Below are 17,045 nucleotides of genomic sequence, written 5' to 3'. Positions count from 1 at the left end.
AAACTAAGTGGTCAGGAAGTTGCATGTATATAAGCCACTTTTTAAAATAACAGTGGAACACGCTTTTCTTAGAAGTCAATTATTGACACTCTAGACAAGTGTTTTAGTGATGTTAAGGTGAGTCACATCTGACAATTCCCAATGTGACTTTGTTTACTGCTCTGAGTGGGGTACTCATCTGCCTAGAAGAATGGTATATAAGCGCAGGCCTTAAGGGGCTCCAGTAACTTTAAGAGTTGCATAGAAGGAAAAATTCTGTCTGCCCTTTGCAACTTCTCCTAACTAGTAAAGTTTACCATTCTGTATAGCTGTTACTTCAGGGTTTGGCCATGCAGTCTAATGGCTAAGACTCTTACGAAGAGAAGCAGTGAAGTTTAACATTCAAACATGAGGATATCCCACAATTCATGTCTGATGGTTATGTAGGACACAACCTGCATACACCATAATGTGTGAAAAGACCGCCAGGCCTGGAAGACTGCCATATTTATTCCAGACGAAAGCGATGTGACTTTGAGTTATGTAACAGAAAGAAATTAAACATGTGTCACATTCGTCATCAATGCATCTTCATGGTGGGAAAATCTGAATTTCTGGCAGTTGGGCAGCTGTTATAAAGATCTCTGTCAGAAGAAAAGTGATAATTCCTCATTGCCATTTTTTCATAAACTTAAAAATAATCCTTGCTCTTCTTCTTTTAATAGCATTTGTTCCTAAACAGATGGCTACAACCAGCTGTTTATCATCAAACTGTTCAGCCCATAATTTTCTTTCCTATATTTCAAGTTATTGAATGTGTTTTACTAAAGAAATACATATATTCAGTTCCATTCACTTTGATTTGTTTTAGCTATAAGCCATAATAAAATGCAAAGCACAAAACACAGTTAGCATCGAAACATAAGGCAAACGTTGGAATAAAAACAAGGGTAAAAAATGACCAATGTTAAAATACTAAAACGTTAGTAATCCAGTCTGCATTCTGCAACCATCACCAATAAAACTGACATTTTGCTACAGCCAAGGCAAAGTTGGCTATATTCTCCTTATTCAGTTCCAGATTGTTTGTCCCTGGACCAAAACAACAAACAATAAATGTATAATAAAAATAAATTTAAAAAACAGTATCCTGTCATTGGATTGCATTTTATTTATTTATTTAAAGATTTATATGCTGTCTCATGAGAGTTATTCAGACAAAAATTCATTAAGAAGATAGCAAAAAACACATTTAGCAGACCACACAGAAATTCACTTATCCAAATGAAAATCTGTCATAAGAGCTTCAAAGTACATTTGATAGGGCCTACCAAGCAAAGCAAACGTAGCTTGAACATGGTCAACAGGATGTTTTTGCTGCATATGGAAGCAATATTGTTTGGTAAGTTGGAGAAGGAGATTTGCACACATACTGTCTCACACACTCACAAAACAGAACAAAGAACTCTTGTCCCTTGAGTGGAGCGGAGACCATGAAGGAGGAGGTTTTTTGAAAGGCAACAGGAACAAGTTGCTATCAATGCAATCCTAAGCAGAGTTGCACCATTCAGTTGAAGCTAATGGACTTAGAAAGGTGTAATTGTTTAGGATCGCACTGTACTTCAAGCAATGAAAACAGTCCGAACTGCACATTCACAGCAAATAATTCTATCATCTTCCAAATGGTACAGTAGGAAGAAGCACTGTTGTACGAGACAGAAGATGGGGTCTGAGTGTCTGACTCCAGGAGAAAGGTGAGAATAAGGCTCACCTTTTCATCATCAATTAATCTATCAGTAGCAAAAGAAGGAAAAAGCAAAACCAGAATCCACACACCTTATGAACTCTAACAACACTGCCAACTGAACACAGAGGAAAAATATACACCATCATCCTCCACTAGACCTGGTTGAAGATCTAGCTGTTTGCAAAAGGAGATTCAAATCCACATGTGCATCCTGGGAGTATAAGAATCACTGGGCACATAATAGCCCTTCAGACTGAAAGTGCTAACACTTTGTTTCTTCATTTGTTCTTTTGGTGAGTGGGTGGGGCAGGGTGGGGCAATGACATGGAGGTATATCAATAGTTCCCTGTGTTGATAACCTTCCAAGTATGGTTAATGCAGTGCATCATCACCCTGCGGATGGTATGTGCCACTGGTGTTGCTACAGAGTCCGGTGGTATTACCATGCTCTCAGTCTTTTGCATAGGGACTTCTATGCTAGAGTACAGTTACATTGACACCACATGTGGCATGCTTGTGGGGCAGCTTTTAAGACTAGGGTACTTCCCTTTAGTTAATTAATCTACTGATCTACCAGCTAAATCAGTGAGAGCTGTGGTCTACAGTCTGGGATCCAGAGAAGTTCCTGAAAAGTACACAAGTACTTTCCATGCTTGAGGGTCACGGGGGCTTAAGAGCAGTAGGTCTTTATAGTTAGGCAAGGGCTCTCTCCCAGCACAAATCAGGGCTTGGGAGAGGTCACGCTTTCACTCGTAGTTGATGAGAGGGGGTAGATGTGTGTCTGTGCGTGAAGAAAGGAACAATTTAGCTTCTGGCATAGCCAGTGGGTAAAGCAGACAGAGACTATTGTGAGTTGGCCGATGCACCTTGGGGACTTGCACCTCTCTCTCTGTGGATAATGCAGGGTAGTGCATCTGTTACCCTGTATAAGTGCCTCTTTGCCTCCACCTACATTTTCCTTGTACATTTACCAATAAAGAAATATTACAAACATGGCTTAAAACTCCTGCGCCCCCTCCTAGAAAGGGAACCAATTAACATAAATGTTGCCTATATAACTGCTCAAAGAAGACATGTACAACAATATATATAAACTTTATAATATAAATAAAGATCTGTATACCTCTATGAAGGAAATATATCATCACAGGACTGGTGCACCAGCAGCCAATAAAACAGACAGTAGCAGAATCGTTTGATGGCTCGAGGCTCAATTTTATCATTATTTTATTTCTATTGTTTTTATTTACAGTTTTTATATTTCCCGTTTCTCACTGAGACTCAAGGTGGATTATGTAGTGTAAATCAATATAATCTACAGCCAGGACATTCAGTGACCTGGTAAACCCAGGCAAGCATAGTACAAACATACTTAAAGCAAGACAGTACAGTTCAGTCTACAGTTCCTTTACCAAACCATCTTTCTCAACCATTTCATTGAGTACATACCCACTACTTGTTTTGTTTTTTTAAACCCTCCTGAATAATTCAGTTTTGCAGTTTGGAAAGTCCGGAGAGTGGGGGCTTTCCTTACCCCATCAGGCAGGCCATTCCACAAGGCACAAGCCATCACACAAAAAATTATTGTTTTACACTTTTAAAAACTTTATGCATCCGATGAAGTGAGTCCTAGCTCAGGAGAATTTATGTGAAGACTCTACTAGCCTCCTCCTTCAAAAGTTTGTAAGCTGCCCTGACGTCCACGTTAGTAGGTGAAATACACATTCAATAAAGAAAGGAGGATGGAAGGGGGTATCACTACAGCAGATGCAAAGGCGTAGGAAAAACCAATCTTCTGCAAGCCCCCTCACGTGTTTAATTCTTCTACGGTCCACTTTTTGGAAACGCTACAACCTCACAAATAAAAAACTGGGAAACCTCAGCGGTAGAAACCTCGCGATAATACAGCCCCTCGTGATACTGCCTGCGAACGGGCGGGGGGAGAGGGCGCACCTCCTCCTAAGGCGAGCGGTGGCGTCCTCGCGTGACGTCTTTGCCGGGCGCTCTCTCCCTTGCGTGCTTGACGTGCCCGGAAGTTGCCGGAGCGGACACGCGGGGAGAGCCTTAACAGGGCAGGAAGGGGGAACGACTTTTATTTTTTGTGAGGCTTGAAAGAAACGGGGGAGGGGGACAGCCTCGGCCAAGTGGTACGGGAGCTTCTAGGGGACAAACTTTTTTTGCGTTTGAAGCGCTGGCCAACTTGGTTCCCGTGCCTGGCAAGATGCCTGGCGTTGCTGCTCGTAAGAACCAGGAACGGCATCGAGACAACGCCATGGATCCGCCGCCGGCTGATGTGGGTCTCTGGCGGGGCGGAGGGGGCCCTGGGAGGTGGAGGCGAGCATTCGGGAGGGGAGGGGTGCCGGTCTCAAAGGCCGGGGGTCTGGAGACCCTCTTTTCTCCGCCGACCGCCGTCTTTCCCCCCTTCATACAAACTCCGAACAGATTCCCACGCAAAGCGCTCGCCAGGGTTTGACACGCCTTACGGCGCGGTCTGTTACGTCCTGTGGGCTCCGTCCCTTGTCCCCACCGACTCTTTAGTGCCTCGTCCCCAGTCTTCAGATTTGGTCAGAAACCCTTCTTGGATGTTCCACAATAAGATCCACCTTCTATCCACCCTTACCATTGTTATACCTTCAAGACTGGAAACAAACGTTTGGGTTTTTATTAAGAGAGCTGAACGTAGCTTGGGCAGGGGTTTCGCTTTGAATGGGGTCTGCGGTATATTGTTTCATCCTACTGTCACAACAGATTTTTTAAATCTCTCTTCCAGATATAAAAATGAGATGAGCATGGCCGTTATGAACAGGCCCTGCTTTTAAGTTGCTCAACTCTTGGAGTGGGGGATAGGCCATTCTTTGGTCTCTAGCTTGAAGTGTAGTAGGAAGTCCTTGGTGCAAGAACTTCACACACACAGAGGGGTCACATTAGTGACTGTGAACAGCACCTGATCCTGTGCAATTTTAGGTGCATGATTGCATCTCTCCAAGTTATGTATTCAAGCCCTGTCATATAAGAGCTGCAGCGGCTGGTGTCATCACTTCCTTTTTGTATGCTACAGGCTATAGAAATAGGCCTCAATTGGCTATTCCTATACAATAGTACAGAGTAAATTGTCTGGCCTTTGGTTAGTAATCACACAATAGGTCAGGGTGGGTAGCTATGTTTGTCTGTAGCAGTAGAAAAGAGCAAGAGCCCAGTAGCACCTATAAGACTAACAAAATTTGTGGCAGGGTATGAGCTTTCATGAGTCACAGCTCACTTTTTCAGATACGTAGAAAAAGTGAGCTGTGACTCATGAAAGCTGGTACTGTACCACAAATTTTGTTAGTCTTATAGGTGCTACTGGACTCTTGCTCTTTTCTACTGACACAATAGGTCAGTAACATTTGAACAGTTTGGGTACCTTCACTCTTCTTTCCCAAAATAATTTTTCCTCAGTTGCTATTACTCTATAAACATTCTATCTCCTATCAAAACTGATTGAGAGGAAACAGTATTTCCCCCTTTTAATTCAACAGATGGAGGAGTAGGGTGCTGTTTCATACATTTTCTTATCTATGTTAGAAAAAACTGTTCATTGTTTATGATGATGCAGTAACTATTTCTGTTCCCAAGAATATCCAATTCTAATATTTCTCTAGTGGAAACATTTCTGCTGTTTTTCCTAATGCGAACTTGGCACTAGTATTCATTTAAATGAAAAAAGTACTGCCATTCACTGTTGGGTCTGTTGAACTTACTGTGCACTCTGGCAGTGGCTCTACTTAGTCTCAAGCAGGTCTTTCCACAGTTTTGTTATGTGATATTCTTTCCACAGGAGTTGAAGCAAATCCTGTGTCCTTTTGTTGAGCTGGGGCCCCTGTCCCAAACACAGTTCTCTACTGTTTCCTGCATGATTTGGGGGGAAGGGAGGGAGATTTGAACACATGGCTTGATGGGCTCAAATTGAAGTAAATAAAGCCGAGCATCTGGTATGTCCGGGCAGGCTCCTATTGGCTATAGGCATGATCCCAGGACACAAATCTTAAGGAAATTTCTGTGGTTGAATCCCTGTGCCATATTGGCAGTCTTCATCCTGCTTATGTCTTCCCATCAGTTGTAGTAGTGCTGCACATGTAACAGTCTTTTATCTTTTTTTCTGGATCATATTGATTCCATTGACTTTATTCTGCTTACATTTTTTTGCATCTCTTACATCGGTTGTTCACTTTAACAATATGAGTATCTGAATTGCTTTTTTACCCAACGCTCTAGCTCAGAGGTGCATATCAGTTAACTCAAAAAGCTTTTGCTTAATATGGGAAAATGTTTTTCTCACAGTTCTAACTCAATGCCTTTTTAAAAATCTATAAAATATTAATCTTTTTCTTCTGTACTCTCCAAAATGTGGTCGTGTTGCTTTATACCATCATAGGCCTCTCTGAGCACTTCTGTCAGATAACTCCCCCTATTCTTCTCTCTCCTTTTCATCTCTCTCTGCATCCTAGAGCACATACTCTCTTCTCTTCTTGCAACATCAGTGGTGTGCACAATTCTCATTCAACTGCCTCCCCACAGGCTTCTATTTATCCTTATTACTCTTGCAAACTCCTCTCTGTTCACCACTACTGGTACTCCTGTGCCCGTAATGTAGCCCCTCTTTTTATCTTTCCCCTTCCAGCAGGTCTATCTGAACTTCCACTGACCAGTTTTCCCCAGTCTCTGTTACTTTATTGCTCATTCTTTCTCTCTTCTTTCTTCACCTGAAATGTCTATGACTGTTCATAAATTTAGTGCCGATAATGTATATCGTTCCTAGCAATTCATCAAATGGGAATTTTATACATATGTGAGCTCTTTGGTATAGCTGAGCCCAGCCTTACTAGAAGTCTCTGATTCCAAGCAGCAGAAAAAAACAATGTAGACCTAGTAACATGGGTGTACTCCCACACAAACTTTTGATGGACTTGGACAGAGCTTAGATTCTCTCACAAATGAATGGGTAGAGACTGGAAGCAATGGAGTATTTGAATTTTGTATGCCATTAAAGGTATTTGAATTGAATTGAATTGATATTTGAATTTTTCCAGAGGACAGGTGCTGCCATTGACCTACAAGCTTTGTGTTGCAATCCTGTGCATATTTACTTGGGAGTAAGCTCTCTGACCTCAATGAGACTTTGGTAAACATGCATTGGATTGTGCTGTCTCATCTTCAAAACCAGTTATCTGAAACTATACTAGACTACATGGATATAACTTGCAAAATTAGGTTTGAGAACATCATCCTAATTTTGGGGACACACAGATTCTTCTAGTCCAGAAATAATACCATTGGCACACCTGTCAGGGACAAGGTTGAGCAAATAATGAATTCTGCTTCTTTGCTTGAAGTCTGGCTCCAGCAGACCAACTGAGAGATTGAATGCTGGAGTCTGGGTCCTTCACAGAAAGTGCTCTGTTCCCAGGTTTATAGCAAATGGTTGTAGTTGAGTGCAGAGGCTTATCTCTGCTATCATGATGATGCATGGAAAGCATAGTGATTTCACAGCTGTCAAGTCACAAATCATTCTGTGATAAAAGAATAATTGGGAAAAGTTGATCTCTAGGCTGATGTCACTTATATGTTTTTCCTTCCCCATCTTGCATCTGTGACTGACTGCCATATCTAACAATGTAGCATAGAATGCTGTTTCTCATGGGTCATGTATATTTTAAAATTAAATATACATCTGTGTATGCTATACTTGGTGGGATGTGAATTTATTCTGCACATGAATGTGTGTGCCAGACACTGGGTCTCTATTTGGTGAATCATGTCTGCAGTATCCTTTCCAGACAGTATCCTGTGCTTTTTAACATTCAATATTGTGTGTACAATATTATCTCCCCTTAAAAGCTTGTTGCTGTAGTGGTGAGTGCCAAGTCAACTGTGCATACATGACTATGTAGGTGTTTTTTTTCCTGTTTGACTGTAACTTAGTATCAAGGATTCCAGCACAATAACGTTCCTTTCCCCTTTTTAGGATTATGCGAAGGAAAGATATGGCGTATTGCCGATGATACAGTCTCAGGAGAAACCAGGTCAGTTTCAAAATTCTGAAAAGCCCACAGAAGCTTGTTGGGTTCTAAGTACCACGATATGCAAGATAGCACCAATTATTGTGTCAATTTGTATATAAAGATACCGTTTCGAGCTCCAATGGAGCCAGTCTGTCTGAGAAAAAAAGAAGAGATTGTTCACTTGTCTAATACATAAGAGAAATTCTCTTTGACTCTTAGACAAGAGAAGAAGACTTGGCACGTTTAAAGGCGAAAATTAGAGAAGTGTCTCTAATTTTGAAGCTGCTGGTTTGAACAAGTTGATGTCACTTATATATATTTTTCTCACTTCTGTATATTTCTGTATCTTCAAACCTGTAAATTTCACTTGCTGTTCAAACCAATAACCAAGGTTTTAAAAGTTTTATTTTATTTATTTTCCATTTTATTATTATAATCAATTATACATAAGTTCAATATGTCAAATATCAACAGATTGGTAAAAAAAAATCAAATATGTTAACAGATTGTCAAAAAGCCCTCATTCATCAAAATTAAGTATGACATTCTCTGTTAGACCCACATTGGCTGAGAACTTCAAGGATTCTTTAAAAGGATTCACCCAGATTTTTTCTGGGATTGGTAATATATGGCCTTTCCCCCATTTGTCGCTAAACACCACAACTTTTTCCTTTGTGTTTGACAGTATATTAGCCACTATTTCTTTCTGTTGTTCAAGCTTATCTAAAATTCTTTCTAAGCTGTTAAATTGACACAATCCCATCCGAGTTTGTTTTATTTGTAAAAACTGTTTGAGTTGTAGGTACTGAAACAATGGCAGTTCTATTCCCCCCATAGCTGGTCTAACATCTGAGTTAGTTATTATTGTGTGTGTAAAGTGTTGTCAAGTTACAGCCAGCTCATGATGACACCTGCTGAGGTTTTCAAGGCGAGAGACTAACAGAGGTAGTTTGCCATTGCCTCCCTCTGCATAATGACCATGATCTTCCTTGGTGATCTCCAAGCCAAGTCCTAACCAGGCTGAGGGTATTATTACATTCTTCTTAATAAAGTCCATAATTCTTGTAAGACTTTTTTCTATCCAAATCCTAAAGTTCCCAGAACCATATGCTGCTGCAAATTCTGTATGATGAATTAACGACATAGGCTATAAAGTTTGCATTCCTGATTCTTATTTGTACAAATCCTGCGCTTAGGCCTGTTTTATTCACATTATTGGGGTTTATTTTATTTTTACACAAAGTGGTCATTAAATAAAATAACTTTTATGCAAAATTGTATATGTATGTGTTTATGTGCATTTTTATGGGAAGGGGATCCATAGCTTTCATCAGATTCTCAAAAAGGGTCTGTGATCCAAAAACGGTTAAAAAGAACCTCTGGTCTAAACGTTCCTTTTTATCCCTGCATAACAAGCTACTCAGTAGTAATTCCCCGCCCCCTTCCATTTCCCAGACCATTTTTGTACAGTTGTTTCTAAACCAGTAGGTCAGTACCATTAATCTAGAGGCGTAGTAATATCGAATAATATCTGGAGCTATTAATCCACCGTTGTCACTTATTTGCTGCAAAAGTTCATTTCATATTCTAGCTGTCTTATAATTCCATATGAATTTGTTACACATGTTCTGAATTTTATCTAAACATATTTGATTCAGTATTAATGATAGGACAAGGAACACAAAGAATTTTGGTTAATATTTTCATTTTGATTATTGCGATGCAGCTTATCCAAGACAAATTGTATACAAAATAACTATGAAGTTCCTTTTATTGATTTCTAAACAGTTGGATCCAAATTGTACTGCCTCACTGGGTCCATTTTTTCTGAAAAAACAATACCCAAGTATCTAATATTATGTCTTCCATATGGAGCCAGAGATATTGTTTATCTTCTTCCATCTCTATTCCTAATTGCACTAATTTGTCACGATTTACCTTATAGCCTGAAATGTTGCCAAGCCTGCCCAACATCTGTGTCAAACAAGCAAAACATGATCTAGGTTCCTGCACTGAAACACAGCATCATCAGTACAGTGATTTTGTGATTGTTCTATGAAACTTAATTCCCTACATATTATGTATTGTTAGCACCAGTGTTTCAGTAGCCAGATTGAACAGCAGAGGAGAAAGAGGATACCCCCTATCTCATGCTCCTGTGCAGCTGAAATTAGGAAGAGTAATTGCCATTACTAATTATCTTAACTCACGGAAATTTATATAATGTGTTAACCCATCTGCAAAATGACTGCCCCAAGCCAAAAGCTGTCAAAACTTCCTGCAACTATTTATTTGTTATTTATAGTCTGCCTTTCTTACTGAAACTCAAGGTGAATTACATAGTGTCAGTCAGTATGATTGATGACTGGGATATTCAGTGAACAATGCAGTAGGCTATGGATTGCTGAAATATGAAAATGCTGAAATCTGATACAGCACTGAAACAAATCATAAGCAATTAAGCACAACATATTAAATGATACAGACGCTGCCAATAGGAACATACTTACAGCAGCATACAATACACAGTAGTATAGTCCACAGTCCCTCTTCCAAAGCATCCCTCTGAACCGTTTCCTTATAGTCCAGCCCTCTTACTTGTGCAAAAAGCCATCCTGAATAATTCATAATTTGATTATGCATAGTTTGAGGAAAGCCAGGAGAGTGGGAGTCCTAACCTGATCAGGCAGACAGTTGCATAAAGTGGGTACCACAATAGCAAATGCACATGTATGGGCAGTTGTTGATTTTGCCCATGTGCAGGGTGGCACCTGCAGAAGGTTCTGTTCAGAAGAGCAATGCTGCTGTGATGGAGAGGCAGTTCTGCAGATATGAGAGACCAAGATGATGAAGTGCTTCTTTTAGCCAATCTTTAAATATTTCAGAAAAGTTATAACCAAGGTTTGAATCAAAATCAAACCAGTAACATTCACTGATACTGCCCCAACAAGTTTCTTCTGTTCATAAAATGGTTTACATGTACATTTGTTTCTGAATCAGATGTAGCTTGGGGGGGGGGTGCCCTCAAGTTATAGCTGACTTATGGTGACCCCGGTGAGATTTTAATGGCAAGAGACTATCAGAGGTGGTTTGCCACCTTGGTCTTTGTCAGAGGTCTTCCATCCAATTTTGTCAGAGGTCTTCCATCCAATTACTAACCAAGCCGACTCTGCTTAGCTTCTGAGATCTGATGAGATCAGGCTCACCTGGGCCATCCAGGCCAGGGCCATGGATATGCACATTGCATTAGAACTTTAGTTCAGCCTCCAAAGTAAGAGTATAATAGTTTTAATACAAATTTTTGCAAGAATAGTTTTAACAAGAATTTTTACCAGCTCATCTGCCTAAAGATTCCTATGCACATTCCTCTTTTTCACCTGGAAGAATCAACTTTTGTTTAAAATTTTCCTGCCTAGTTACAAAGAGCTGATTCTTATCCCTCATGGATGAGCAAGCATTTGCAAGCCAACTTTAGTTGTAGGAGGAACTTTTAGAAAGTAGGCCCATGTGTCTGTAAATTTACCTGTTATGGTGTACAGTATACTTACTACATTTGCAAAATGGAGCTTTGAATGAGAAATCAGTCAAAAGATGTGGTTCTTTTCAGAGAGCGAAAGTAAGCAGAGTTGGAGGCATAAGTAAGAAAATGAAGTACTGCGTCTTGTTAGAGAAGGAAAAGAGAACTGAAAAAATTATTTTAACTGTAATGGTGGGTTGCAAAAACAGAAAACTAGGTTTCTGTACCTGGAGCAAAAAAACCCCAACACTAATATCCCTAATACCAAGTCATCCGCTAACAATTTAATGTTAGTTTTATAACATTATATGTAATATTAGTTAAATAGGTTACTTCCAAAACAGCAGAATTGCTTCACCCACTTGGCCAAAAAAGCGTAGCAGTTGCTGCCTCTTTTATATGTACAGTGCAGTGGTTAAATGTAATAATTTGGCCTGCATCAAAGTGACCATGTACCTAAATGTGTTTGCCATCTGCTTTTAATGAGAACTGGCCGATTACATCTACAGTAATTTTTTTACTGCTAACCTAAAGCAGGGTGTGGGTGATGGCTTGAACATTAGGGATTTATGAAAAGGGTGATGCTAGCCTTCACAAAAAATCATGTCTGGAAAAAGCTGTAGCTTTATAATTGATGAGGTAATTCTGTCTGATTTGGATGATCCATTTTTGTTAACATTCCTGAAATCTGGACTGCTTTCCAGCATCATAAACAAGAAGGTTGGATCCAGTCAGCTGTTTGATTCAATCTTGCCCACTTCACCTCCCATTCCACAGGGCTTTTGTAAATGAAGGTCCCATGATCCCCAGTATAGTCTTGGTGGGGGAGGGGGGGAATTAAAGGAGACCCATCCTCTTGTTTTCACCAGCAGAAAAGCTAGATGGATATAAACCCAGTTATGAACAGAGTAGGCTTAGCAACATGCAGTAATGCTTGAATGTTCTCATCCTGTTTGTTCAAAGTGCTCTTTCTCATCAAAGCAGCTCCCCCATGGGTGCCAGGTCCCCCAGGGGCCCAACGGGGGAGCAGTGGGTACTTACCCCCACGCCCACCCATCACACTGGAAAATGGTGTAATTTTCCAGCACAGTGCAGAAGCGACGGGTTGCACCAAGGGCAGTTGGCTAAAAATCACCCCCAAACTTAGTGTAGTTTCTATATCACACTGGAAAATGATGTTATTTTCTGGAGTAATGTGGAAGCACACGTGCCCTTTACGCGTTCGCCTACCCCCAGATGCCTTTTCCCCCTGCTAGCTGGATGACTGGAGGTGGGTGGATGACATCCCTACCCCCTACTCCGTGTTTACGTGTATGAGATGTGTGTGCAGAAAGAGAGAGAGCCCTATGCTGAATGCTCTGTCATCTGAGATATGGGTGTCCTGGCTGACGTTTATGTGGTGCTTAGGAGAGTTGTGGCTGGCTCATACCTATTTGGTATGCTGTCCAGCATCGTTGTGGCTATGTAGCCGTAGTGGGAGGCAGGTGGGAGGAGATTTCTTTTTTAACTCAATGGGTGTGTTAATTATTAAGCCAGCATTTTTCCTGGTATAATGTTGGAGGAGGTGGGTTGAGCGGACCTCATATTCCACCTCTTACTGTTGTAGCGTTAAGCTGAGGTATCTCTGTGCTGCACTATGTTGCACCATAGTGGCCTCCTAAACATGTACAGAGCAGCCTTAGGGTCACGCTGTTAGAAAAAGAAAGCAATCTTTCTTCTTTATGGAAAAGAAATGGTTGTTGTAATCATCTTTTAGTTTGCATGTCCCGAACAGAGTCATAAGGAGACACTTGGCATTTTTCATACGGCACTTCCATAATATCCTTTTATCCTTTTTAAAATATTGAATAAATTTGCAGAACGTAAACATTGCTTCCAACTAGAGTTCCACCTCAGTGTATAATATAACTGTAGAAGCTATGAAGATAATCAAAAAGTGGAAGTTGATAAATTAGACACCAGTATGGAATGGGAGGACTTGGAGGAGGCAGCGTTAGAGTGTGAAGTGGCCTAAATAACAGAAATGCAACTTTGAGTCAAAAGGTCTGAGTGTTGAGCAGAGAGGCCAGTTTGGTATTGGCCCAGCTTATTGTGTTGATATTCTGGGAAGCATAGGCAGCTACCTTGAAAAGGTAATCTGAACATCTTCAAGAGTGTAGCAGAAAGAAATGAAGACTACTCTGACACTGAAGTTCACATTTTTGACAGTGATGAACCCTTCAAGAAATTTATCTACACCATTTTTAAAGTCAAGAGTTTCTTCTCCCTCATTACTGGCTAGTAAAATCAAAAAGAGTCCAGTAGCACCTTTAAGACTAACCAATTTTATTGTAGCATAAGCTTTCGAGAATCAAGTTTCTGTACCATGCATCTGACGAAGAGAACTTGATTCTCGAAAGCTTATGCTACAATAAAATTGGTTAGTCTTAAAGGTGCTACTGGACTCTTTTTGATTTTGCTACCACAGACTAACATGGCTAACTCCTCTGCATCTATTATCGGCTAGTGTATCTGTTTTGGAGTTTCACTGTATGTAATTTTATGTCTTTCATCTTATGTCTTATTTAATAGTTTATGTGAAGGGAGAATAAAATTGATGGTAAACGCCTCTTGTTTTGCAACATACTGAGAAACTGTTGACTTCTTTAAAACATCTTCATGTATTAATGATGTTTATACATACACTTTGCAAACAATTTTCCATTAATCTACTTTTCCATATAAATGTGAATGAAATCTGTAGCGTATCTTCTGTCTAATTGCAAGTATTAGTGTTGCCTCCTTTTTGACAACTGTAGTGAAACAGCTTCATGTATTTCATACAGATCGAGTTTTAGTTCGAATAAAGGACTTGACGGGAGAGAAGGCTGATGAAATTGTCTGGGTTCGTGGCAGGATACACACCAGCAGAGCAAAAGGTAAGATGTTTGGATCAGAGTGTGACTGCATGTGTTCTGGGTTGTTGGTTTTTTTAGTCAAAATGTGCGTATCCTCCTTATCATGTACTTTCAAGAGCTACTCTTGGTTGTCTGCAGGACACCCGTGCAAAGACCACTGCAGGAATTGCTTTCGCATTCCCACGTGCTCTGTTAATCAGCAGTTTGAACTATTTACTTATAAGCAAAGTTCCTGTTAGATGCTTCAGCTGCCAGTTGGCTTGTTAGGCTAGAACTATCCTTGGCAAGAAGATTAACAGGAGGGGAGCTACCAAATGGTAGTGTGTGAATGTTTCCGAGCAGCAGATCCACTCATGGATAAGAGCCCCCTCTGCTTCTTGAAATGTCATCTGTCAGGAAGTTTACTTGGGGGGAGATTCCCACAGCTTGCCATTTCAACTGTCAGCCATGGACACTTGCTTGGGAGTAGGATTCCTCACAAGTATATGAAACAGAATATTAGCTTGGGAGTAGGATTCCTCACAAGTATATGAAACAGAATATTAGCTTGTTCATAACTATACTTATTTGTAGATAGGTACTCCAGTTTGAATCTTTTTTGTTTTAAAACTGAGTTTTCTGAAAAGGTACTTAAGCTGGACAAAATGTAAGACCCTTTTGTCATTGATGCAAGACATCTATAATAGACTACTTGCATGTTGTGTAAGCCCTGTGCCTTAAGCAATCTATATATATATATTTCTAGACTTACTGTCTGGGATTGCTCTGAAGATTTTCATGAGTATTATACATTTTAAAATGCCATTTAAAGTACCATTTAGAAGTAAAATTGGAAACCGTGCAGAAGTTTCAGTCATCAGGCACTCTAGAATTTCTTTATTCAAGCAGGGTAATCATAATATGGCTGATTTGTATTGCATCATGTGTTCTAAAGGAAATAGAAAACCCTGGAACAAATTGTGCTTTCATGTTGACACGAACAAAATATTTCAGCTCATTCTTTTTTTTTAAAAGGGGGGCCTCAAAGAAAACTGTTCTGCTAGCTTTGGCTCCACTCATTCATACAGAGCCACCTGTCAGTCATTTTTCTTCACTGTGGATTCCCATGTTCTCTGGAAGATCAATTTCCAGTGCACAAACTTAAGCAGGTTTTGACCTTTTCAGGTGACATCAAAGAACGACAGCTGTTCTGCTGATTTGAACTTTACTTGCCTCGCAAATATACTGGTATTCGCTGGAACATTTTTTTAAAAAATCTTGCAATAAAATGATATGACAGCAACCTGAGAAACCACGCTTGTTCTCAAAATCTTTGTCTCGTTAATGCACTTGACTGTAACCCTTTTTGTATGAGAGGCCTGTGCATTTAGGGAAGCTAACTAAACCCTTTGTTGGCTGATTCAGTTAGGATTTAATTTCTGCCTTGTCTTGTGTGTTGCAGTCTGGGTTAGGAAGCTGTAGTTGAACAGCAGAGATACATATTTTTTTCAAACTGAAATTTGAATTAACAAGCTCTGTGAATCTCCAACAAATAAGATATATGAGGGAAAGCTAACAGTCACCTGAATGTGATTGTCAGCATTCATTTGTGAATATCTGAAACATGAAGTAATATATACCTAATTTTCAAAATTCATGAAATATTTTTAGGATTGTTATCATTCAAATTGATTGTTGATATTTATGAAATTTTGTATATTCAGAGTAATATATATTTCTGATAATGATGTCTTATGGTTTACAACTAATCATTACTCCTTAATAAATATATTTTGTATTTTGAAGAGTACTAACTTCTGTGCTGGTATTTTTTTCAGGGTGATTTTTTTCCCTAAGTTGTGTTGAATGTTAAATGTCAAATGTATCTGTATCCTGTATATGAAGAGATACAAGCCACTTGTGGGCTGCTGAGAGAACAAAGTGGGAGACGGACATCAGGAATTAAAACAAAGGCCATACATGCCATGGCAACTTTGAGCAAAAAAACAAGTTCTGTCTTTGTTGTTTGATGCATTTGTGTCACAACAGTGTGGAATGAAATGCGGCTCAGGCACTAGGTATGGTCTTGGCCTTGTCCATTGTGTACTGGTGGCAAAATTAGACATAATGACTAACGTGTCTGTGTGATGTTCCACGTGGAAATCCGTTTAAGGTATAGTTATGGAGTGAGTTGTTTGTGGTGTGTAGGTTATGTAAGGTGTTTGTGTGTATATCAGCGTGCATGACATGTCACACATTTCCCTATCTACACATTATTTCAGAGGAGGGCATGTTTGACAGAGAGTTGCTGTTTTTTTAAATGAAAATCTGCTTTGGTAACTGCACCAAGTTCTACCCACAGTCTTGATGCACTTTTTTACTTGTGTAGGAAAGTACTTTGTCATTATAAACCAGAATGAAACTAAATTGGTTACTGTTGATGGAAAAGGTATCATTTGATTAGATAATTTAAATGGTTAAATCTGTAATTTATCTGTTAAGCATGATACATGGGCTTGGATTCCACCTAGAATTTCCATAAGCACGAGGTACAATTTTCACCACTTTCCCCCTCTCACAATCACTCAAAACTCCTTCAAAATTCTGCTCTTGGGAGATGAGGGACACCTCCGCCCCCCGGCCAGGAAATTATTGGTATGATTCAATCCATGGTGTGTGATATTCAGATATTTATTTATTTATGTAATTCAATTTGTATTCTGCCCTCCCCGCACCAGCAAGCTCAGATATTATTTTACATTACATTATCAATGTGCCTCTCTGTTTCCGGGCACAATTTAAATGGCTGGTTCTTACTTTTTAAGCCCTAAACTACTTGGAGCCAGAGTACCTGAAGGACCATCTTTTCCCATACTACCTGGTCT

General features: G+C 39.8%; 1 protein-coding gene across 1 annotated transcript in view; it reads left to right on the top strand.

Annotated features, from left to right (window-relative positions):
* The first annotated feature begins 3,754 nt into the window (after nt 1-3,754).
* Nucleotides 3,755-17,045, top strand: part of DARS1 (aspartyl-tRNA synthetase 1) — a 68,558-nt gene continuing 55,267 nt past the window's right edge. Inside the window, exons 1-3 of the mRNA XM_054971286.1 lie at nt 3,755-4,019; nt 7,731-7,788; nt 14,110-14,202. Coding sequence (XP_054827261.1) covers nt 3,948-4,019; nt 7,731-7,788; nt 14,110-14,202 — 223 coding nt within the window. The 5' untranslated portion in view covers nt 3,755-3,947. The remainder of the gene's footprint in view (nt 4,020-7,730; nt 7,789-14,109; nt 14,203-17,045) is intronic.

The sequence above is a fragment of the Eublepharis macularius genome, chromosome 2, assembly GCF_028583425.1.
Source record: "Eublepharis macularius isolate TG4126 chromosome 2, MPM_Emac_v1.0, whole genome shotgun sequence".
NCBI classification, from domain to species: Eukaryota; Metazoa; Chordata; class Lepidosauria; order Squamata; family Eublepharidae; genus Eublepharis; species Eublepharis macularius.
Note: the sequence above shows the minus strand (reverse complement) of the source record. Positions and strands in the feature narration are given on the sequence as shown.